At 36.5% G+C, this 26,707-nt stretch overlaps 1 protein-coding gene across 4 annotated transcripts in view; it reads right to left on the bottom strand.

Moving 5' to 3' along the window:
* The window catches only part of fgf13 (fibroblast growth factor 13), a 101,144-nt gene that overhangs the window by 21,897 nt on the left and 52,540 nt on the right, over window positions 1-26,707 (bottom strand). For 2 of the 4 annotated variants that reach the window (XM_023328936.1, XM_005799505.2), the window contains one exon: window positions 4,195-4,305. In XM_023328936.1, the coding sequence (XP_023184704.1) occupies window positions 4,195-4,305 (111 nt within the window). Of the gene's footprint in view, window positions 1-4,194; window positions 4,306-7,752; window positions 8,704-9,779; window positions 9,843-26,707 lie in introns of those variants that run through there. The other 2 variants (XM_023328937.1, XM_005799504.2) reach the window with 2 other exon arrangements.

Genomic DNA, 26,707 nt, shown 5'->3' with positions numbered 1-26,707 from the left:
TTTAAGAAAAAACTCAGAAGTTCACTGAGATAAAATCAGAAATGTGTGCCTGTATCACAGAAGTCATTTTAGGTTCAAGTAGTAATTTTGAGATACCCATCTGGAAATTTCCGAGTACATCCACACTCTTTTCCGGATTTCCTAATAAAAAAACTCACAAGAATAAATAAATTGATAAACATTTCCCATAATCATTTTCCGAGTTTGAAAAAAAGTAGTTGCTCTGTGCTTTCCTAGACCCTGTTTCTGCACTTCCCTCTATGCCTGCACTCTGTTTCACCTCAGTCACCTCTTACAAAACCTATCTGTCTTCTAATTAAGCAAATTAAAGTTACCTTTAATATGACCTGCACTGATATGGCCTCTTTCAATTTAAAATTTTAAATATTTGCTAAAAACATCTGCTAAATGCATAAACATATAGCTTACCAAAACTAACAAAGATTAAAAAAGGCAGAGGCAAAATGCACTGCACATTTTTACACTAAATTTCTAACTTATTGTTGTAGCTATCTGTGCTACAGTTCTATCTCTAATGTGAACAACTACAAGAAGAGGATAATTGGTTAAAAACTCATTTTTTAATTTCTTTTCTCCTCTATGTCAGTGCTACACTTATTATCTCTTGGTTTTCTATAAAATGCTGCTCTTTGCTGCTCCTTCTGCAAAGTTAGGCTGTTTTCAGATAAGAAGCGGAATATGCTGCACCTGACACTTCATATGTTCAAACAGCCTTAAGCAGCTAAATCATTCAGCTACCATAATGAGAAGGTCGGCATGGAAACCTGCTATATTATAAAACGGGGGAGTAAAGTTGGAAAGGAACCAAAATCTGATTAAGAGAATAAGATTATGTTGGTGAAGCTTATGTGGTGACACCTTATATCTTGTATAACAGCAAATCCAACCTAACACTAGGGAAGCAAACACAAAATTTTTTACTTTTAAATATTGTTGCTGCTCACATTGCAACACCAGGCTACTGCACTTGATTCTAAGGTAAAAGTTTGGGACTTTAATCCCCAGTAATTTTTTTCTTCATGCCAGTCACGATACACTGAGCTGTACTTTATGACTACTGTGCATTTAGTTTAATCAAAAAAGCCCATCAGAAAAGAAAGGCTTAGTTTTAGGGCTGAGAAGATATGCAAGAGTCACAATTCAGTGCAAAAGTAAAGGAAAAATTCACTCTTTGAATTTTGTATTGGTTCCATGCTAGTGATAAAGCACAAGACTGTGTAAGAAAGAAAAACACAAATATCTGATAATCAGAATAACGTATTCAAATAAGTGGCAAGCAATATGATAATTATGTTTCTGTTTTTTATGCAATGAAATATTGCTTCCAAACCTTTGGACTGTGTACAGTGCAATCACTGTAACAAAGTTAAACACAATGAACATGAGATATTAGATGTTAATTACTAGACTGTCATCTTATGTAAGTCCACTTCATTTTTATTTCCCTTCATTACTCCATCTGAGATTTCTTCCATTGAACTTGATTTCTCCAGTTGAATTTCAACCGGGCCAATCAGAAGGAGAAGCTGTCAATGACCTTGATTATCTGCTGTTTTAGAACTGTAGTCGGCATATGGTGGTAGTTTTAGCAAAGGCAACAAAGGAAAAGAACAAAACCATTCAGTCCATGTTGGCAACGCTTCCAAACATTGAATTAACATTAACTGCCATCTCGTCTGGCTCCGTCCTTCTCTCTCCGCTTGTTTACAGGGATGCAGTTTCCAGTAAGCATCACCGTGCCATCGCCTCCAGAAAGAAATCATTTCTCAATAGCTGAGGAAACACAGCGTAGAACAACAACAACAGGCTGGTTTTTATCTGGCTCGATCATTACTGCTTTTTTAAAACAGTCTGGTTATGAGACTCTGTAATAACTTTAATAGGTTTAATTTTGGAGTTCAACAAAGTTACAAGATTGGCATTGTAAATTTAAAAATAGGTTGAAATTTATCTGTAGGGAAAAGTAGCTTTTTTGTTTCAATAGTTTTCTAATTGTTCAGTTTAATTAGCTGTGATGCAATGCAATTGAATATCTGAGTTGAGAGAGACTATAACATTTATTTAGCTTTTCCTATCACATCTCCTCTTCATAAAAAAAAAGACAAACTTCTTTGCTAAACATTCAAACAGGCGAGAAACTGTCAGCTCAGCCAGCTAGTGTAGCAAAGATCAAATCCTTCCTCGTATATGTGCTCAGATTTGAGGAGGTCCTCTCCCACCATCACAAGACACCACCAGCTCCAAGAGGACTGCACTCTCCGTCACCATGGAGACAAGCGCACCCAGTGCCTAACAACGCTATTTTTGGAGCAGCGCAAAGAGCTTCACTCCTTCTCCTCCATGTTCAGCATCTCCCTTTAATTTTCTTTTGACAAAATACTTTGTGCTGATGCAGGCCAGTTATTATGCAACCTAATAAAACACTGAGTCCAAGTACATGTAAGGTGTGCTGTGCTTGCTACATAAGGAGCGTCTAATAGGTGGCGTATGCAAGATTAAAACACTGAAACATCCTTTCTGTATCTTTATGCCAACTTCTGCTAATTGGTTCTCTGTGTTATGTTTACCTTTCTTTTCATTGTTGCAGTCTACTTAGCATAGATAACTGTTAGATCAAATATCTATCCGTTTGCTAAATTATTCTTTTGAATAAATCAAATTTAATTAAGTCACAAAGCACCGCACTGCCCCAGCATGCAAGGTTTTTATTGTACTTTCTAATTTGGAGGTGATCCATTTCTGCTGCATTGTTACCAGACAAGTGGCTTGGCTGTTTTTCCTCCACTCATCTCCTGTTTCAACTATTAAACAAAGAGCTGGTGGGTGTTGCGGCTACGGCAGGAATGCATCATTGCATGCTATAAGACAAAGCTGTCTCTTTCTGTCTTTCACACAGAGTGTAGGAGAGGAAGATGATGGTCGTGACCCAAGTTCAGGTTTTTCAACAGAGTGATTAATCAGAGGAAATTAAAGTGCTTCTCAGTAATGAGCCACTTGAAGTACTCAAACAAACTTTTGTTTTGCTCTGTGTAATGACCTATTTACTTAGTTTGAATGCTGCTGAATACAATGAATGAAACACTGAAAATTGAACTGTCTCTCTGCAACTTGAGCAGAAAGTTATGTTATAATTGATGGGTTGTTGGGAAGTATAGCAACTCCAGGGATGCTTGTGGTGCATCCAATTGTAGAGATGCACCAATCAGGCTTTAATTGGACGATAAAGAGTTCCAGGTGTTCCTTAGATTTTGGCACAACAATTAAAACTTTGACTAACTATAATTTATTTCACTTAAGATCTGAAACATAAAAATGAACAAAATGTTCTTTAGGTTCTTCAATAGTGGTAAGAATTTGGAAACCATTAGGAAATGGAGGAAGTGCAAGATTATCACCATCTACAGCTCTGGAATTTAAAAAAAAAAAAAATCACTTAAAATGATTAGATTCTCTGATTTTAGAAGACATGCAGCAAATGTCGCCGGGTCCGGGAATCGAACCCACTACTGCCGGGTCACGGACTCAAGTCCTCCAAACGTGGGTCGCGCTATCCCCTATGCCACCACAGCACACCCCTGATTTTACTTTTTATAGGTATATGTCTGAGTAAAATTAACATTGTTATTTTATTTGATGAACTACTGACAACATGTCTCTGAAATTCTAAGCAAAAATTTTGTATTTATTTTCAGAGAATGAAAAATGGTCAAAATAACCAAAAAGATGCAGTGCTTTCAGACCTCAAATAATGTAAAGAAAACAGGTTCATACTCATTTAGAAACAACAATACTAATGTTTTAACTCAGGAAGAGTTCAGAAATCACCATTTGGTGGAATAACCATGAGGTTTTCAATGAGGATCAGTGCAGTGGTCTCAATCTTTTCCAGATATGTCAAATCATATTTTTATTAAATTGAAAGCAAAGTGCATAAAAGTACATAGCATTATTGTGCTTATAGACCAACAAATGTAAAAATTCTTAGTTTTGACAGCTTTAATGAATAAGAGAAAATATAATTTCACTGATCAGAGCCATTCAGTGGAAACCGACTGACTGATGGTCTTTATAGAATTGATATAGATAAGGTAAAGTTTAATCTGGATCCTTATTTTGTCATCTGAATGCATGTAGAGGAGAAAACACCATTGAGACAGAAATTTAGGAACTTACTATAACTACTGTCCTCCTCTTTTGTTCCATCGATGGTTCCATCTGCCTGCAGCTGCAGGTGGAAGCCTTGTCGACTGTACAGCTTCGTTACAATCCCCTTCAGCTGGGGCTCTGTGGACCACAGGAGACACAAAAACAGGAGAATAAAATGAACACTAGCATTACGCAACATTTAGAAAACATGCACTATGAAATGAATATTGCAGTGATGACAGTGGCAAATAATCCACATATCTTCACTTTTCTATTACTTTTTAATCATCAAGTCACACTGCACCTCAAATTCTAATATTGCCATCAGGTGTAAGAAGAAGGTGTAAATTAATTGTACTTAAAATATACCAGCGGAACAAAAATAGCATCCAAATAGTCCTTTGCAATTGTGATTTTTCACCATGCTGGTGTGAAGATGATGGTTGTGAGTGAATATATTGCGCAGCTCTAAAGTGCATCATTAATATAAATAGCACTACAACCAGATAAAATAATTAGTGTCAAATCTAGCTGGAGCTGGAAAGCTTAAAATGAGCAAATTGATGATTTAGATTAACTTAGTCAGCCAGTCACATTTTAAATCCCAAAATAAAAACATCAACAATCCAAGCTGAAGCAATCTACTTGTTATGGGCTTTTCTATAGAAGGAATAAAAAGCATTTTGACTTATTTGTATGTATTAAGCCTTCCACTTTAGGAAAAATAATAATAAATCATTAATTAATTGACTCATTGTATATAAGTATATAGGAATTCATTTGATTCAGGATGTTTTGGTTATGAAATCAATGAGCACTGGAGAGTTCTTTGTTAATACTATGAAACTGAGTGGACTAAAAAGGGAGCCCCAGCGGCACGACTTCAAAGGAAAAAGACCCCAGATGGACAAGAGCAAAGACTATCTAAACTAAAACTGACTCAGGCCACGGACATGTAACACTGCAGCTGTCAGAGATGGCTGAAGATTTTTTTTTTCCATCTCACTTGTCTTTTTCTCCACTTCTTTACTGACTCCATGCATGATTAAACACCAATAAATTGACATATTATGTTTTATCATCAAAATACCTCAAAAAAATATGAATGTGGCCAAAAATATATTAACATTACTGCAAGAGGAATACTAAAATTAGGTTTAACCTTTCAATATGGTTCCAAAATTGAGACATAACACATTGCTTTCAGCTTTTTACTTTAAATATGCAATAAAATGTCATGCACCACACTGAACTTAAAGAGGAGTACAAGAAAATTTGGCAAACAGTAGACAAAAACTACACTTAATCTTATTTGCAAATATCAAATGTGGAGGGAAGCTGAATATCAAATTCTTTAAAAATTCAGACTTTATGCAAGAAAAAGGATAAAACAAGGTGATAATCATATAAAGTCATGATAACTGATAACCAAGATTCTGATATTTTTAAACAAAATCACCTTGTCCTTGTATAATTAAATTGGCATCTAGATGTTAGTCTAATCAGTGTATATAACTAGATCAAATTGGTGAAAATAAAATTCATAAGATATTTGAGTGCAATTGCAAACTAATTTGTTGTTTTGTAAAAAAAAACTTGAGATTGTTGTGAACTGGGCCCACTAAATTGAACAGAATTAAATTAAATCAAATGGAAGCAAATTCATATTTATTGATCATCAGTATTAAGTCTGTTATTTATAATTTTAGCCAAGAAAGTTAGCATAATTTTTTTAGTTCCACCTGCATTGAGAAAGCCAACACTAAGGCGCTTCACACAACAATAGCAGGAATATTGTTGTGATGTAATCAGACTGGTGCATTAGCACGTCATCACAGCTAAATTACTGTAATAATAATCTCCTGTTTTTAATTTGGTCACATGTCACAGATGTTCACATGAAGGGGAATAGAACGCTGTATTTATTCTTGTTAGTGCTGTGTTACATCATGAATGTCCAATTAGAGCTAAGTGCCCTCCATTATCTGGTTAGTGTCTCTGCTGGGGTGGGTTTTTTTTAGTGGTCAACCACACCTTTCATCTATTCTTTTGTCCTACTTGTATGTTAGTGAAACCATTGTGGGTTTACTAAAGTTGCCAAGAATGACATTGAGCTTTAATTGTAATTGTAAACATTTTTATGCTTAATTGAGTTACTAAGCTCTAAAAAAGAACATGTATATATTTTTTTAAAGTCTGATGACCAGCTGTACTTCTGAGTCTGAAAATTATTTAAGCCTCGTCATTTTCTCTATTTAAGGAAGATAATGGATGGTGCAAATGTTCTATATTGAACAGTTATATAAACATTCACTTAATCAAATTAATCCATCCCTGAATGTCCATGCAGGCTTGCAGAGAGGCTGGTGCCTATCTCCAGCAGTGATTGAACGAGAGGCAGGGTACATCCTGGACAGGTTACCAGTCCATCACAGGGCAACACAGATGCATGAGACAAACAACCATGCAGCACACACACTCATAGGGTAATTTACAGAAACCAATTACCCTAACAGTCATGTTTTTGGACTGTGAGAGGAAGCTGGTTTGCGCAGAGATAACCCACAGTTGCATGGAGAAAACATGCAAACTCCATGCAGAAAAACCCCAGTCTGGGATTTGAACCCTGACCTTCAAGGGTTTAAAATGAAAAAAGTGTTTTAAATATAACAGCAAAAAATAAAAAAATACGTAAATAAATAAAAGTAATAAAAATACAACTATACTGTGACTTCTCTCTTTTAAAATGTAAACCTTGATGGTAACTCCTGCAAAAATGACAACCTTTGCACCTATACACGCAAAACAAGAAAATACACTTCTGGCTTTCAAACAAACAGAATTATTTGCTTCATTAAATCTTTTCCTATCCCATGTCAGATTAAATCAGTGGTGTGATCTGTTTTGTATGGCCTTCAGATCTGGATAATGGGAACAAAGCTAATGTTTCTTGGATGTAGATCCAACTTTTTCTTCAGTCATCTTCTCAGCAACTTGCACAAAGTTTATTACAGTCTATGTCTTTTATACAGCTTGTAATGGAAGAAAAGTTATTGAACAACTGTGGGTGTCCTGTTAGGGCTACACAACAGACCTCGACTTGGCAGATTCTAATTTACTTTTTTTTAAAGCACAAAAATACAAAGAGGAAAATATCTATTTTTTAAACATAAAAAGATCATACTCAAGTATGCTGCTGACAAAGCAAAACGTTTTTTTTTTTTTTTGCTTGTATCACTGATGGGAGCTGATCAAAGGGAAATCAACAGATTCCAGTCACCAGGTGCTTCTCTAAAATTATGGAATTAAGAACTCTTTAAAAGTTTGAGTTACCAGTGACTAATGTCACTGGTAACAGGAAAAAAATACATATATTTATTCTTTTACATTTAACACTCAGCTTAGAAGTTAGAAATATATGACTTAGAATCAGTTCAATCATTTTGTATAAACTGAAGAATCATCTGGTAATTTTCTCTGCAGAGGCTCGTTAAACACTGCAAACTTTTTACGCAAATTATCTTATTGATATATAGTTGTCAAAGGCGAAAAAGAGGTCTGAGAACAAGCATCCTGACAACAGACCTGGTCTTCTCCTTCGTCTTTTCTTGGAACCAAAGAGTTTGACCCGTGAGAAGACATTGAGCCGGTTGGGTTTCTCACAGCTTCCTTTGGCTTTGCTGGGGCTGCTAACGCAGCGGCAGGCATTTGACTTCTCCCGCTCCCTCGCCTGCCTCTTCTGCCTGATGAGGGAGCTGGCGATAGCCGCCGCCATAGCCAGCTTGGCAGCGGTCTGGGGAAGAAAACTTCCAGAGAAAAGTGGATGAATCCGGAACAGTGGGTTCTGGCAGGAAAACTTCCAGGCGCAGCGCTAAAGAAAGTCTAAGGCAACTACGATGATGCTCGAGATGAAGATTTCGCAAAGCGCATCAAACAGTGAAATGAAATAGTCCCACAGGGGAGGAAAGCCAACTCGCTCGAATAACCTCCTAAAGGATCATTTTCCACGAATCCAGGCGATATTCAGGAGTTGTCCGGTGTATCTCCGAGAAAAAAGTCAAGTTTGATAAACAAAAATTAGACGGTCCATAAGAAGATGCGAAAAGACTTTCACCAAAGCGCGGTGCATGTTCTTCCAACAGGATCATCTTTCTAACACAAGCCCTGTCTCAGTCAATGGGTTTGCGTTATCCCACGAAAAACACCAGAGCAGCGCACATGCATAGTAACCGGTTTGGTGAATGAAGCGCAGTGGGTGGAAAACACCTGTTTGCAGACGCCTCTGTGACTGTTCCCCTTAATCTCTCACTGTGAAAGTGCCGCGGAGAGAAAGACACTTCAAAATTAAAAGGCAGAGGACGTGAATGAATCACTTCGGAGATCCGGTTAGTATTGTTTGTTTCCCCTGTACAGTTAGAGCGAGGCTACCCCAGGTAGAGTCGCAGGAAGCGCCCCATGCTGAATCAGTAAATAGGCGTGAAGCGCAAACCCAGTGAGCCGCGCTGCTCAACGCGTCCCCACCTACAGCAACCTGGAGACTGAGCAGCGGGGAGGAGGGAAGACGGTCGGTCCGCGGAGTACAGACACAAACACAGACCAGAAACATCACCACTAACAAAACACAAGCTGCCATGTGACATGTTTCATGTTAAGTACCAAAAGTTAAAAAAAAACGGGTGGGTGGGTAGTGAAGTGATGAAATCCAAACGAGGGGTAAAGGAACATCACAGATTGTTATCTATTAAAATGGCAAACAGCTCTAACAGAGTAAAACATTGTAGTAAATTGTGATTGAAGACAATTGCAAGCATCCTAACCTTACACACTGCCTTAATATCTTAAAGAAACTAAGAACTAAATGTTATTAATAAGATATGTGAAAATAGTAAGAAAACAGAAGAGACTTTATTTGAACACATTTGTGGTTTTATAATAATTTAAAATTCCCCTAAAATGTTGTCAAAATTGAAAATTACAAGGAACGAAGCCAGAAGAATAAATCTAGAATTTAAAAAAGTGCACTTAACAATAATGAGACGTAATAAACTCCACCTTAGAGGTTTGATTCTGCGATATGCAAACATCACCAGGTTACCTTCGTTTCCCACTGGACACTTTTAAAAGATTAACCAATGGTGCCATCTACAGTTGTAAGACCAAAAGTGACACTGAACCTTTTTTTTTGTTGTTGTTGGTTTGTTTTACCTTTTAAAGAAATAGGAACGCCACACCTTACGGTTAGAAACTGTCATAAATAACACAAGAAGCTCCATATACAACAATCTGAGGGAGATGAGGTTGAGATTTCAACAAGGATAAAACTGGTATAAGTATCATTCACACTAAAAGCTTTGTAAACAGCAAAAACTGTCAAAAATGTAATGCAAAGATTAATTTCAGAACCATGGACAGCAACATAAACTGGTGATCTCAGAGTAAAATGAAAAACCAAACAAAAATAAAACAAAGAAAAGATATGCAGCATGATGCCTGGCATTCCTTTATGCACGGCAACCAAGTCTTTGCATGAAAACCAGATTTCAGACGCATAATGCATAATTAAAAAAGAAGCATGAGCATTCTAAATCTAACATCAGGAATAAATAACCTACCTGAAACAGATTTTCTCAGAGGAAAAGTCATCTTTTTTCCCAGATAAACCCAGAAGCAGATATTTTTATACTTGCATTAGTTGTAAAAATGCTGCTGAAAAGAATAAGAGACTCGATTCTCCAAAGTTCAAAGCATTGTCAGACAACTGTCAGAGGCGCAGTGGAGGAGAAAGCATCGAGGCGTGGCCATCAACAGGAAGGATCATTACAGGACATTAGCGACATGCCATTTTAAGTTCTAAAACGCTCATTAAAGATTCATTTAGTCGTCGTTGTGGATCCAGCAAACACAGTTCTGTGTGTTGTTGGGTTCAGATGGAGAGTTTAGTGGTGGTGGGAGGAGAGGGCAGATTAGAGAAAAGTGAACGAAAATGTGAGCTGCGACTGTCTACTTCCTTCTTGGGGCACTGAAGACTTTGCTCTCATGTTACAAAAATGATGTAAAATGATCCGTTAATGCGCTGTCTAAACTGGTTACTCAGACATTTCCACTTTGGCTGAACATATCGACGAGACAATGGTGAATCTTTACATTAGGCTGAATGCTTTTTGCAAAGACGATTCTCTGTTCTTTGGCAGTTTTATCCTATTAAGTCATAACACTTATATAAAGGCGACCTCCACGAAATGTTCTTCCAAGACAATGTTCAAAAAAATCTATCTTCCAATATGCACCATGGTGTTTAGTGTTTTTAAGAGTCTGACCCCATGGTAAACCCAGATTAGGTGATTCAGCAGCAGTAATCTATGGTGTGTCTGCTCTGAGAGTTGTGTACTGTTTTGAACACTAGATGGCGCAAATGTACCAACAATCAACTTTTCTTGGTTGATGATTGGAACTTCATTATCCAAACTTGTCATTACAAAAACCATATTTATGATCCTATACCGTTTCAGTAATTACCTCAAAACACAAGATAACCTCAACATGTAAATTTTGTGTCTTCCAAAGATCTTTTTTTTTCAAATTTTGTTGTGTTCTTGTGCTGAGTTCATAATTTGGAAGTGGAATTTTTTTTTTTCAAAATGCCATATAATTAAAATATAAGTATGAAGTGCAGACTGTGTATATATGCATAATTCATCATCATTACCTTTATTACTGAAACATAAAAGCTCCATAACAAAGAGATAAAACAAACACATACAAAAAATAAATGAGAAAATAGTTATTTTTAATCCTAAGTAGAATAAAGTGTCAGCAACTGTCCCACCTCTCAATATAAATACTGTTGTTTGCAAAGGGTTCAGGGATTTTTTATTCTTTTAGAGAACATTACTGAACAAACAACATGATGAAGACCAAGGAACACACCAGACAGGTCAGGAAAAATGTTCAGATAAGTTTAAAGCAGTTGTTTTAAGTTAGGCATAAACAGCATCCTAATCTATCAATAACTCACAGTGATTCAACCCATTATCCAAAAAATAAAATAATATTGCACAAATCTACAAAGACATGGGTCCACCTAAACTGGCAAGCCATAAAAACAAATTAATCAGAGAAGAAGCCAAGAAACTGTTGTAACTCTGGAGGAGTTGCCTGCAGCTCAAGAGTGTCAAGAAGGAAGTTATTAAAAAAAGTCACAGAAAGTCCTTTTTACACACTGGCCATGTAGGGTATTCAGAAAACACATAGACTAAAACATTCATGTCAAATGAGACCATTCTGGCACTCACTGAAAGAAAGTGTTACAGAAAGCTAATGGCAATCTTGGAAGAAAGTCTGACAGAGGGTTCAAAAGTCCAGATGATGATGGGAGTTCAAATTAAACAGGAAAATGACCCTAAATATATACCCAAAGCTACTATAAAAATGGAGATTAAAGCAATAATCTGATAAAACTCCAGACCTTAATCCAAATCAGAATCTTTCGCAGGACTTGAAAGTTGATATATAAAGGAAAGGAAATGTTCACAGATGCCACCCATCCAACAGAGTTTCAGATGTTTTACAAACAGGTGAAAGGTCTCTAGATGTAATTTAGAAACTAACCTTAATTCACAGAATAAACTAACCTGCAGACTGCAAAGAAAATTCTGTAAGAATGTAAAATCCCATCTTTGTGTCAATATAAATACTTCAAAAATGGGTTAAATAAGATTTTAAATAGTACAGAAGTTATAAAACATTCCAGAACAGAATAAAATTCAATCTTGTACAGTAGACATTTTGATTATTACTGTTTGGTTCTATCTTAAACTGTTTCCTAAAAGTAGATTTCCTCAGTTGGGATAATATGTACCACAGAAAGGTACATTCAAAGTATCAAAGTAACAAAGCTATTAAAATGTTAATCATTAAAATACAAATATCTAGTTATTTTTCCTTCTCAAGTTTTATGGTAAACTTCACACCAAGAGCAACCACACATGCAAAAAAAAACATTTTTCCTTTTACATGTTTACATTTTTTTCTAGGGCAAATACAGGGAAAGATTTTAAGCTATTATGACATTTGATGATGTTTGTTTTTTTTATTTACAAAAATAACCTCTAACCAGTACCCTGTCAAGTTTAATTTGATGTTTTAAACACTTTTTTTTCATAATTTGGAAGACCAGAGAGCTGTCAGAGAGCTGGAGAGTGATGTGTTAACAGTTCTGTCTACATGCAGCAAAGCTCATGTGAAATGTGTTAAATGTCAGTCTGGCAACTTTCTGCAAAGGGCATGTTCATCAGTGCAGTCTAGTCTAATGGTCAACTGTACATTTTTGTAAGTAAAGTCTTTTAAATAAAACTCTTAATTATTTTTTTTAACCCTACAGATCTGTCAAGATAAAGATTCATGTGAAAATTAGAGCCTGGTCCAAATTTCATAGTTGTAAAAGTACATATTTAAATTGTAACATATTTGTATTAAATTATTTACGTGTGAAAGTGAAACACCTGTAATGTAGAAATGCTTGTGCTCCCATATAGCAACCCTGCGTTTAAAATCAGATTCTGTTCCCTGCAAACACACCGAGATGACTTGATTCACTTATCCCAGGTTTTGCATCGGTCATCCCCATGACTGATAAATTCAGACAATCACTCAAGCAGACAGTTTGGCCTTCCAAAAGAATGACTGCTTTATCACTGACAGCTCGGAAGACAGATAGAGTCAGGAGGTGCTCTTCAACAGTGATGTGAGTTAAGCATTTAAAATGAGACAAAAAAAAAGCTACATAGGAAGAAACTACGCTTGCAATATTCAGAAAGCAAGAAGCCTGTAGTTCACAAATCTAACCAGGTACCTGTTGATTATCTAAAGTCTGGAAGGGGTGTTTGTGTTGACTAGTTTTAGAAGAAAACAAAGCTTGTCTGCAGTGTTTTAAAATGTCAAAATTAAGCCTGTGCAATATTAGCCTAATTTCAAGTCTTGGCAATTTCAACAACAAAAGCGTTTAGAAAATTCAACAAATCTATACAACAAAATCACTCTTTTGAAAATGAGTTTATGTCTTAACAACAAAAGAAAACAGTAGTTTGGTTGTGCAGTGGGTCAATGACCTAAAGCTCAGCAACATATATAGCCCGCAAAAGGCAAAAGGACTTGAGCAAACATAGAAAATTCCTACACGTGGTATGTGTGTTGCTTGTGCAGCAATGTGTCATGGATACATTAATTACTGTACTGCCCCAGAATGCTGCAGCCTCATGGGGCCATAGTCACTGTACTGTACGCACACGGAGCCATACACGCTGCGGGAGAGTAAAAAAATCATTAGGAGCAGCTCAAAGCATCCATGTTTGATTGAACCCAGCATGCAACCACACTAAGTTCAGAGAACTCATTTAATTTAGCCTAAATGACAGAAAATGAGTTCAAGGGAAATAAACTTCATATTTCCACCATTTAGTAGGAAGTTAAATGTGACACATTATTGTTTATTGTTTGTCTACTTATTCCATAAATGTAAAAAGTATTCTAAAGAAACCCCATGGTTTTATTTTCACTTGTAGCTTCAGCTTTTTGCTGCTGTCTCAACATAGCTTTTACAAAATACAAACATTTTTACCTGAAAGTACACCCAAGGGAGGAGGACCCTTGTCTTTAAACATACCTGTCATCACCTGTGTCAGCCACTAGAGAGCAGAACATCAGCAAAGAAGAACAGGAAGACTGCATGCTGCTGAGGTGAATCACTGTGTTAACCTTTGTGTATTAAATATATCAAAACAGTTATACATATTTCCTCTTTGAAACAACTCAAGATTGTCAATATAGCAATCTGAGGTTAATTAAAGTCTCAGTTTACAGAGAACTCAGTAACCTTGCTGTTTATTAATAGGAAAAAGATACTTTCAAGATTTTTCCTATTGACTATCACAGTGGTTTATGCGAAATTAAATCATATCTGTGAATAACTCCTAAATCCTGTAACAGGATGCACATTGTGGTAATACACGGTGGTGGATAAACGACAGTATTATTGTGAAAAATGCAGAATAGCTTAAAAGGTAGCTGCTTTGGTCATTCAGCCCCTTGACAACAATGTGCTTCTTCTCTCCTCCTTGTGTGCCATGAATTTGCCTCATCCACGACAACAGCAGCTTACAGCATGCTCGGCCACCAGCTCTGTCGTGATACCACACGTTACCATGGATACAGCACATACGTAAGAGGGTGTGTGAGAAAGATGGGGTGGAGAGACCATGTTGCACACTGGGAATGGGGGGTTGGGTTTTTACAGAAAGAGAAAGCCATCAGTCGCTCAGGGTTTCAGGAGCTTCAGCACAGATAAAGTGTCCTGTTCATTTTAAAACAGTGCTGTATTCATAGCATAGATAAATGAGTTAGAGGACTGAAACGGAAGAATATGAGGCCCGCTATTTATTCTGGTTCATATAATATAAACCTTTGTGGGCAAACGGCTCAACCACAAGCACAGGCAACAACCCCTGAGGATTTATGTCACAAAAATTAGCAGAGAAACCCATCAGTAGAGAGGATTTCAATATAAAGTGTAAAAAAGTCTTAAATGCTCCTCTAAACTTATCATCGGAAAAGCTCAACTTTACCTTAAGTTGTAATTTGAATGCTTTATAAAAATATTTCAAGAAAAATTATTAGTATGTTTTGCATCAGTTTCCATTTCACACTTGTTTTTGATCATTCAGTGCAGTTATCTCTGGTGTCATGAACTTCTTGAGAAACGTGATACTGCTGTAACATTAAGAAGTCTTTATCTTTCTATTGTTTCAGGTACAGGGATGTGGTCATGACACATCCCCATTTTTTAATGAGTCTCTGCATCAGTGTTAGTTCTCATCTTAATGAATATTATTTGAGCCATAATGTTTACACACCTAACAAGTTAACCTATGCAACTACTACTTAAGTTACGTATCACTGACTAAATAATGTTTCTTAATCTCATGCAATGCTATGTGGACATTTTCTCTGCATTAAGAAAGATTCACCTCCACATGGCAAATTCCTAGTGGCTCTAACAGCAGAACTGTCTGACCTATATTTTGATGAATTCAGCTTTTGACCATCTATGGGCAGTGATGGAGTGTGTATACGGGCTTTACTCTCCAGCCCCTAATGGTCAAGTAATCATAAATATGGGAAAATACATTAAAGATGGTGATGTTACAGCAAAAATAATATACTCTGCTAACACAAAGGTACTCTATATTTCACTCCCATTATTAATTACACACACACAAACATCACAGACGCTACATTCAATATGTTTCAAGATTAGAAACATCATGACAGCATCTTTCCAAAAAGTCTTAAAGCCTTTGATTATTGAAGCATGAAGCAGTTCAGTTATATTCTCAAACTCACTTTGATTTTTAAATAACTCAAAACGCAATATGAGTTATTGTCAGGAAAGGTGTTTTAACTAAGGCAAAAATAACACAAAGCAAAACTATTTTTAATATGGTGTATTAATAGTCTCATCTCTGATCTTTGCTCCAGTTTAAATTACAGTATTAAACCACCAATTCTAGCTCTTTATCTCTTTAAAATGCCAGAAGTAAATGGGAACACAGGGATTGCCCGGCATTTATCTTGTAACCTGTAACCTTTTGTACAGCAACTGCCTTCAAAGTGTTCTATCTGCTTGTTAATGCCATATTTTCTTTAACACATTGTGAGACTGCAAGAATTTTTTCACTTTGAGAAAGTAATTCATCTCTGTTTCATATGTCTATAAAAGCTCATTTTTGGCAGCGAGACCCAGAACTCACACAAATGGAGGACATTCACGTCTGCCAGCCATTTTTGGTCTGTTTGGTGTGAAAATGACACAAAAAGCCATTGTGGTTCACTGCTGAACGCTTAACAGGTTTGGAATCTGGGAACTTACAGCAAATGTGAGACATAAAGTGTAAATAAGGCCATGATCACCTCTGAAACTGAAAATGTAATGAATCTTAATTCCTCAAACTGTTGTTAAAAAAAACAGCATACATTTTTATGCAGTTATCTAATTACATATCACAAAAAAGAACTACAGACCACAGCAGTGAACTGACGCCATGGAAATACAAAGTGCAATAAACAATTTCAGTTACCATGAACATTTTTAAGAAACAGCAAGAAAACAATGACATTTATTTACAAATTCACATTTAAAGTATTTCCTTTTGCATAAATATGTTGCAGTATCACCACAATGCCTTTAAGAAGATAAAATTGCAATATTATATTTTGCTATCCATATGAGGCATAATGCACTTTGAAACCTAAGTAGTGGCAAATACCAGCGAAGGTAAAAGGTTTAGAAAACATTGGCCCTGAAAAGATCTCTGTGTCTAAATATGAAAGGATATATTTTTTTACCATTTTAGTCAGCGAGTTTGCTCTTTGTTTTCCAAAGTTCTTCTAAGACTCTAGTGACGTTATAAATTTTGATAGGCTTTGATAGGAGCTAACGCTGATCTTTTGAGCTCCACTAGTTTAGCCCCATTCTTTGAAAATAATGGCGGACATTGCAATGGAGGGTTTTCATGAACTTTCTTTTGAGCTCAAACAGATTTTACAATTAGCTGACAATGTAGAAGCAGGAGATAGCCAAGCAGCCTACTTGATGGATAAAGTCAAAGAACTGATTGAATGTCAGCTTCATGGCAAACAAAGTTGTCATTCAATCAGTTCTACAGCTTAAATAACAGAGTTTAACAGATCATTATGTTCCAATAGCTCCGCCCCTCAACTTTGATGGATGAGTTTGACCGATACAATTATTTCAAAGTTGTGCTACAGGAAGAGGAATCATAAAATACTTCAATAAACCTTTAGTAAGTTATACTGTGCTTTTGCATTTTAATAATTTAATAACATTATTTAAAAATATATTTTCCATTTTGTGGTGAATTTAATTAATAACTTAATGATGTATATATTTATTTGACTTTGTACATTTTTAACCCTCTGGAACTAGACTGTGTTTTAATTAAATACTGAAAACACACTGGTGTATATATTTATACAACTTTAACTGCACAATGTGGCTCGTTAATTCCACCGCAAGAGAAGTTGATAATTTATCAGGGAAGCATACTGCGAGCATTAACAGTCTGTGATCTCTGGTCTTGGTACTTGTGTGTGTGTGTATTTCCCTGTGTTTGTGTGTGTAAGTTCTTAGGCTGTAATGGCACAGAAATCCCAATCAGAGGCACCAAACGGTGTGTGAAATGGCCAGAGTTCAGACAGCAGCCTGCTTGGAATGAATAATGCTTTAGCATTCATTACCCCAAGCAGTACACACAAAAGTGTGAAACTACAGGCTACAGAGGCTCCCTGTGTCTTAGAACTAAAACCAAATGCAAATTTCCACTTAAGCCTTCAAGTTAGTAATAAAAAGCTTCTGATCTCAGACCTTAAATTACCTTGGACAGGGATTATAAAACTTGCTAACAAAATCTGCCATATTTATTATGCACTTTATAACAAAACTATCCAAAAGAAACTTGTTCATGTTCTGTTATCAAAAAATGAAAGATAATATCAAGGGCCTTGAAATTACATTTGTTGTAAATTGGTGCTGTGCTGTACAAATAAACTACATTAAATTAAAGTTGGACCTTATATAAAACATTTATTATGCTTAACTTCAACTAAACTGCTCATTCCCTTTTTCTAGTTTTTAGAAGGGTGTCCTTCAATGACCTAAAAGAACTGTAGATAGCACAAACTACACAAATGTGGGAACTGACACAAAGCTTATACAGAATAAAAGTCGTTTCCAAAGGAGACTACATGGAAAAACTAAAGAATTCAGGTATCTGGAGCAGCTTTTTCAAGCTTTAAAAGCAAAAACTAAACAGTACTGTATATATTTTCTTCCATCATTAATAAAGCAATGGTAGCAAAGGACACCTTGTGCACACCTTGGAGACTCTAAAATTTGACAGCCAATGAATGAGTAAAATTTACTTTGCCATTTACCAGGTCTGTGTCCTCATGGTAACCTCCTCACTAGCCTCAGCATATCTGTGAACATTATGCATGGAGGTCAAATGTGCAGTGAGGCAAACTGGATGTGAACATTAATGAAGCTAATTTTAGCCTGGTCACACACTCCAGCTTTCTCCTGCATTGGAGTGTCCTCAGTGAAGAAGTTGGTTGTTTTATTTCCCAGCAGGAAGGCTCCCGATGCCCCAGCACAGATATGGAAGATTATGCGTGGCGTGTAATCCGTGAATGGTCATATCTCTTACTGTAAAGGCGCCACACATAACATTAAAATGATTACGCATATTTACAGAACGATCAGAATGTGTGTGAATGTGCCGATGTTATTGCATGGTTTCAGTTTGGCATAGATTATTTCTGCAAAATCATCATGCGGAACAAATCAACTAGGCAGGAAATGAAACTGCAGCAGACAGGAGTCAACTAATGGGAGTGGGTGGGTAAATAGGTCATGTTCCCTTACCAGACTGTATCCCAGTTATATTGTGCAGACCATGTGCCTGGTGAAGACGGCCCACAGAGAAATCAATGAAAGCATAATGATAGTGAATTGTAATGAATCCTAGTTAGAAACAGAAAAAGTGAAAGAGCTGATTTGGAACCTTACATCTGTGTTAAAATGAAGGGAAAAGTCCAGACGTGGACCTCGGTGGTCTTGGCAAGCATATTGTTTTTAAATAATAATAACTTTTATTTAACCCGATAAAAAGCTCGTTGAGATCTACAATCTCTCTCTCAAGAGGGACCTAGCAAAACAATCTCACAGAAGAACAGAGCCAGTGAGAACTAAATGTTCTGCTTTCCTCCTTAAAAGTGGGCCGGATTAGGACAGATCCGGGGAAATTACTCTGAAAATGACAGCATCGCCACTCCATTTTGGTTACTCTCTGCAGTGTAGAACAAATATTTCTTGGATTTCTACTTCATGGAAGACATGTGACAGATCAAATTTAAGATTTTTTCCACTGAAAGTAATATTTATATACTAACAGTCATAGGAGTATTGCCACCTGCCTAATATTGAGCTGATCCAGCTTTTGCTGCCAAAATAGTCCTGAACCACCAAAACCCTAAAAGATGCCTGAACGGAGTATAGTATCTGACACCAATAGGTCCTAGAGGTGAAGGGTTTGCAACTTTTAGATGTTTCTATGCTTCAACACACCTGAGTCAAATAATCAGATCATTAGCAGAACTGGAGAAATTGACTCCACACTGAGGAGACAATTCAGGTATGTTGCAAGAAATCTTGAGAACTGGAGTTGCTTACCCCTCCTTTAGATCCTCTAAGTTACAAAATGGACTCTCCATTGATCAGACAAATTTTTGACATCTGGAGAATGTTGGAGACAAATCGACAACTTACGTTCGTTTTTGCACTCCTCAAACCATTCCTGGGGAAGGGCTTGACAGAATAGCTTTAGATCGTATCAAGAGAAAAGCATTTCTTATCAGTTGACATCACATCAATAATTATTGATTATCTTTTTGTTTTAAATATTTGAAATATTTCCAAACTGGTGACTTGACTTTTCCTGTTTTATCCACAGTTTTCAGTCCAGCTCTTGTTAATTTTTAAGCAGTTATGAGGCAGATTGGCAAAACCTTAAACTTCTGCTGCGCAAGTTAGTCAAAAGGCTGTTGCTAGGAACCCAAAGTTACTCAGCAAGTTGTTGCTAGGTAACGAAAGAGTGAGTGAGTTAGTTGATGTCATCAACTTTGCTTAGCTGGCTGTGAGAAGTTATGCAGCTACAGCCCCCAGAATGCTGTGCGGCTCAGTGAAATGACTGAATATTCTATCAGATGTAGTTATTACCTGTTGATATTGATCATGTGTCCATATCAATATACATTGTTATTGATGTATTGCCCAGCCCTATTCTGGAGCACATCTGCTTTGTGTTAGGTATCATCCTGCTTAACCAAGCACCAATACTGTAACCAATATTACAGCTTTCTTTTTTTCTACATTCTTGTCTCAGACAGATTAATTGAAAACATAGAATTTTCATACTGGTGTAAAAACTTCTGACCTCAATGAGCTGCCTTAACCTGGGACCCAATGAAATTTGTTTCATTTTGTCTAAATTCTCTCTTCCATTTTCAATTTTCAGAACTGATCATTTACAAAATACCCTTTTTGAGAGCGACATGACAAGTTGAAGTGGGCATTTTGGTCTACTGGTAAGTTAATTGTATTAATGTCTTTCCTCTTACTTCTGTCATTTATTGCTCTTCCCGTCATCAGGGACACAGCTGCTGGGGAATGTGCCATGAACAGTCCTGGCTGCAAGCCTGGCTGGAGCTGGCTTACCCAGCTGCAGAAGAAACACTGGCACCTGCACGCCTGTGTGTGCTGTTTCTCTGAAAAACAGGCTGGGAAAACATATGCCCCTTCTCCCAGCGGCAGGTCCCACAGCTGCAAGGGGAAGGCAGCAGACAGTGGTGTCCACTGCGTCCAAAGGGCACACAAACTGGGGAAAAACTCTGTGCGTCAACCAACAAAAGCTATCTGGAGAGGTTTCTAGCTGGTGCCGAGACCTCCCCTCATTTTGCTATGGACTCCTCCAGCAATGTGTGGCTGGCTGCGAGTCAGCAAGGCCAAAGCAATTCCAGCAGCACCTCATTTAAAATAAACTAAGTGCAAATGTGATAACTTGTTATGTGAAAAGCCCATTAACCTTGTGTTCAGTGAATTAGAGTTAGAAGCTGGATGATTATTTAATTGCTGTTTGTTTCTAGTAATAAAACCGCAGCAGGGCGAGGTTTTTAGAGTTGCAGGAGAGATTTAAAAAGCACTAAATTGTGAGACGTGTACAGGGCCACACACAATCACATTGACATGGATCCCCATTTAATGAATGAAGAACAAGAAATTTGTATGGGAAATAGTTACATTTTCATTTCATGGTAGCTTCTGACTGAGTGGTATACTTCTGCAGATTGCAATAGGACCACAAGAAAGAAGCAGAGGAGCTGGATTTTTTCACAGATTATCTGTCCCATATTATACTGTCATAGTTTTAATAAACATTTAAAGAACATGTGCATGTCACAGTTTCCACTTATCTGCTATTGAAACATAAAATATGAATGAAATACACTGGGATTGATGTTTAACATCACAAAATGTCAGAACAGTTAGAATACTTTGGCAAGAAATTGGACTTCTCACTTAAGTAGCACTAAATGTTGTAGACTTTATTCTGTTTTTATCCTTTAGTGTATTTGGAGTGTATAAAATCAATTATTTTCAATTGTATAGCTTTGTTAATTTCATGTATTCTTAAAACTGTGGAGTTTTCTCCAACCATTTTTATGTATAAGGCTGGCTCCAGACATGCTTCTGAATATGAGAATTCTGAGTTTTCATAAACGCAGCGCTGCAGTCATATATATTTAATATTTGTGTCTGGAACAGTTAAATAGAAATTAACTCTTTGCAGTATTGATGTATTCCTGAATCCTTAAATTTCTATAAAACAGAATAGATTTGGTCCAAATGCAAACAGTGTGGAACATACATGAAGCCCAAGGTCATTTATGAGTCAAACACTTCTACTGGTTATGTCTTGTAATAAACATATACTTACATAGTCGCTGCATGATGACTACTGTGGCTTAAAGCTTGAAGTTAGAGACAATTAGCGAGTGAAAATAAAACAAAATATGTTTCTCAAGGCACAATTTAGCCTAGAGTGTTCAATCACTGTGCAGATTTCTACAGTCACTTGATCCATAGAGCGCATGCTTTGAATACATCTTTGTATAGATGCTGATCTACTGGAACATTGCCATCAAGGTGGGCACTAAAATAAGAACCGTGGACACCAGTTCCCCTTTTTCACAATCAGCTCCTCTTTCTCTAAGGCTCTTCTATTCAGCTGATCCGTCAGGCATACAGTAAGTCAGAGGTTATGCCCAAAATGATTGATTGATTGTCCTGGGCCATCTTTATGATCAGTACAAACACTCATAGCCTGTATCGTATTACCAAATTTGTGGCTCCCAAGCAGCCCAGCTGCTGCAGTGTTACATGTAGAGCTTAGCCAGCTTGCAAAAGTAACTATCACAAACATACACTCATACTCATCAACGAGTCAGAACAGGTTCGTCTTAGTACTGCTGGCTCAAATTTGAACCAGACTGGGAGAAAATGACCAGAGCCAAATCTCTGTGCACAACCCATGGTGTACAGGATGAGTGTGTGTTTGCATTTTAGGAGAAACTATCAGAAGATTATGACATATTAAGCAATGTTTTGGCAGTCAGAAGCCCAGATTAGATGAGGGAGGTTGCGTGACACTGGCCTGTTGTGATGACTGCTTACGTGTGATGATCAGAACCGTTAGAGCTCTGGCTCACTGATTGTTCCCCATTACATCATTCTGAACATACGTAGAGCTAAGGGCTGTAGCATTCTGCCCATACACACAGCAACAGAGCTGAGCATTTGCTCTAAGAAAGCAGCCAAGCTAGTCAGAAACAGACACTTAGCCATCTTCCTTTTCAGTTTAGCATTCTTACTAACTGTAAGCCTTTTGTACTAATGATTTGACCTTTTGTTTGGACATGTAACTGTGAGTGAGAGAAAACATGAGTGGAAAAATGTGCAACAGCTGTCAGTGAATCCAGTCAGAGACTGATGTGCATTCTCTAATTATATCTCAAAGCAATGGATTACCAGGCAAGACCAAATATCTGCCATAGAGTACAGCTGCACAGGAAGACAGAATTTCAAAAATGTAGATCAGACAGACATGTCAGGAAATAGTTATTCCATTGGGAAAGAACATATATCACTATTATCTCTCCTAAAATGTATTTATTACATCTGAATAGCAGATGTAATACCAGGTCTTGCCTGGTAATCCATTGCTTTGAGATATAATTAGAAAATGCACATCAGTCTCTGACTGGACTCACTGACAGCTGTTGCACATTTTTCCACTCTTGTTTTCTCTCACTCACAGTTACATGTTACATGTCTCTCCTAAATTAATTTATTACTTTATTTATTAATTTATTTATTATTATCTGTCCTGTTACACTGGTGTGATTTCTTTAGTTGTTTATTTGATTAAATATAATACAACCTAACCCAGGTTTGAAATGCTAGTCTTGTGATACTTTTTCTAAAACTGATTTTAAAAAAACTATTTCAAGAGATCAGAATCTGAAGAAGTTACATTTATTTAATTGTCCTGATTTGTTTTTTTATTTAAAAATATGATCAAGTGTTCATGCTTGAATGGATAGTTGTGATTTGACTCAGACATTTGTGGAGCCTTTGTTATACATTGAGGCAAGTGCTTCAATTTTATCCCTGATACATTGCATGTATGCTTCCTAAGAAATTAGATTTAAGGTTACAACAACAGTCCTATAACAACTCATAGGATATGGTTCACAGCATATTAATGCCAAACATCCAACTCAGGGTGTGCTTGAGTTTTGAAAATGAAGAGAAAGGACACAGGAAGACTACATAAGAGCTTGTTGAAAGTAAAGGCCATGTCATCTAGAGAAACTTAGTTATCTAAAAGCTTATAGGCAAAAATGCAAGTTATGTGCAGCTCAGTAAACAGAGAAGATTGCTGGAGAAAGCAGTTCAAAAGGATACAATTCTAGAATAAAAAAATAAATCTATATACAGTATCTATAGTTTCATATGTTTAGTGCAAATATATTCCTTAGGCAGAGAATCATGAGAAATTTACTAGTTTGCATAAATGTAAGCCCAACATTTAAGGTACAATTTCATTGTAAACAGAAATATAATCCATAAGAAATACATTATTTCTAGCTGTCTTTTAGAAATTGCTGCTTCTGCAAAGTTGAGTATGAGACAGAGATGGACCTAAAGTGCTCAAATACTCAAATCATCCCCAGCCATATATGGAAAAAAATATAAATAATGTGTCTTTTGTGCAACTTCCAGAAATAATTTTCAGAAGATTTCTTCATGGTGTGTGAAAAAGTCTGATGTCTTTTCAACACTGAACTATAAATATTCTGAAGAGTGACTCTTTGTCAGATTTGGCAGTATCATTGTAAGGAACACTCTCTTTATGTTGTGAGTATAATATCTTGTAGTCCCAGGTCTGGCCTTTTTCATATATAACTTTCTTTATATTCAGAGCTGGTTGCAGGTGACATGATGGAGAAAATTGGGTGTCTGCATGAATCCCAGCCAGCATTTGCCCTGTTGGCAGGCTGGCACTTTACATGAAGCACCCTAAGATGAAACATGCAAGGGTTTTACATAACCCTGCAAGTATCCAAGATGTTCTTCCAACTGTCTGTGTGAATTGTGTTCTCAGTCTTTTCTAAGATTTCACTTAGACATGTGCAGCATACGTCTGTGAAGAGGGCTAAAAAATGATAGATCCAACTGTTAGAGGGCAGGTTTTAGAGTTACCTTAAGAATACAAACACTGATCTTTGTTTGAATTAATTCAAATCGGCACTTTATAGCTTTACATTTATTTAAGCTGAATAGCCTGCTTAAGCTGTAGTCCATTGGCACAACATATTTTGTGCCAGGGGACAGTGACAGGAACATTTACATTTGTAAGAATGGCTAGAATTTGGGAATGAGGCCCAATTTTTCCTGAAGACTGTAAAACCAGTGGGATTACATGCCTCTTGAGCAGCTACTTAAAACAATAGCAATGCATTTGTTCGCAGCTTGCAAATTTAAACATGACAGGCACATGTTCCCCAACAGTTGATGTACAATATTATGTGTACTCGATTCAATGAGATACAAACTGCAAATAGTTCATCACGGCAACATCACTGCTTTTATAATCATGGCAGTCATAGAGTTAATGAAGAAATTTTTGAATTTTGACTTTAAGAAACATTGGATTTCTCCAGCACAGAGATCCTAAATTCTGACTGGACTGGCTGAACTGTGATTGAATCAATATTGCTAAACGATACATATTGTTGCAGATGTATACACTGCCATCCAGGTAACATTTCTCCATTGAAAAAGCATGGCTTTTCAAATCACAAGCTGCAAAACTTACAAAAGCATGACTCAATGGTGACTAAAAGAAAGCTTGGATGCTGAACTAAGAAAAACATGTTCTGAATTTTCTGCAATTAAAAAGAAAATGTAATGTTGAACTACCAAGCAGGAATGGACCAACATATTAAATTACATTAATATTGCCTCTTACTCATATACATTTGGTTTAAATATACTCTGGACATTTGAGACAGAGTATTACTGGACTTAACACATAATTTTCAAAGAAATATAACATTTTACAGTAATTAAAAGTATATGAATCTATTAGTATATTCTGCATAACTCCAAATTGTTTTGTGACATAATAATAATGTAATGTTTTTTGTTGTTGATGTTGTTGTTGATAAAAAGGATGGGCTACTCGAATAATGCGAATGCTCTTTGATCTGACAGGAGGTAATATAGAGACACAAAAATCAAAAATCTGAGCTTTATGGTTGCTCAAACAGCAGCAGTGGAGCCTGGTAACATCTCTTCCTGATTTATTCTCCATTCAACAAGCCAAAATAAACCAAAGATGAAAAGCTAAAAGCTATGACACAGCACAAACTTATGATGAATATAACATGAAGTAGTGGTGAGTAACTGAAGCAACCCACATTTTTACAGTGATCTATTTGTGAAAATTAAAGGACATAATTGGAACAGTTGCCATTAGCCAAAAAAAGAGATTTTTTGTTTCCAATTCTGATCTAAGTGATTTAAGATTAGCCATCTGACCATCTATTTTTTCTACTTAATTTTGACAAGCATAAAACATAATGACATTTTTAATGAAATGTAATTAAAAACAAGCTTTTTTGTAAAATCAATGCTCTTTTTTCATTTATTACATTTGGAGAGATACCTGGCTTATTTCCTATCATAAACTTCTTGATTGAATTCAAATAATTTTTTCTACCTAAATCTCAAAATCCTAAATTTGTGTGAATACTTTAGAATTTACTCTGCAGTCAATGAGGCACTGTCCTGCCACATGGATGACATATATTTCATGTGAACCATTATTTTGTAAAGTGTATCTGATTAAGATCAAGAGCAAAGAGCAATAAGTGATGTCTGGAAAAACAGTTTCTTTCACTAAGTAAAGTCTTCTAGGAATTGTCACAGAAATGGAAAAACAAAATCACAGTTGCTTTTGGGAACCATTTGGTGGACAAATTGTTTAAATTGTCATTTTGAAAATAGGCTGTGGCTTGGTGGGTGGAAATTGGGACAGAAAACATGCAACCAATGTATCACCAGTTGTTTCTGCTGAGAACAAAGAGGATGTTGTGGACAGAGTTACAACACAATTTAAGGGTTAAAGTAAAAAGGATATCAAACTGCAAGAGCAATCAGAGACCCAGAATTGTAAACTTTATGTGGAGTTGCGTTTATCATAAAAAGGTAACATGATAATATCATATGTGTTTATGTGTGAATTCCATCCTGGCAACAGTTGAAGCCACTTTGCTGCTGGCC

Source organism: Xiphophorus maculatus, chromosome 23 (assembly GCF_002775205.1).
Source record: "Xiphophorus maculatus strain JP 163 A chromosome 23, X_maculatus-5.0-male, whole genome shotgun sequence".
Classification (NCBI taxonomy): domain Eukaryota; kingdom Metazoa; phylum Chordata; class Actinopteri; order Cyprinodontiformes; family Poeciliidae; genus Xiphophorus; species Xiphophorus maculatus.
Note: the sequence above shows the minus strand (reverse complement) of the source record. Positions and strands in the feature narration are given on the sequence as shown.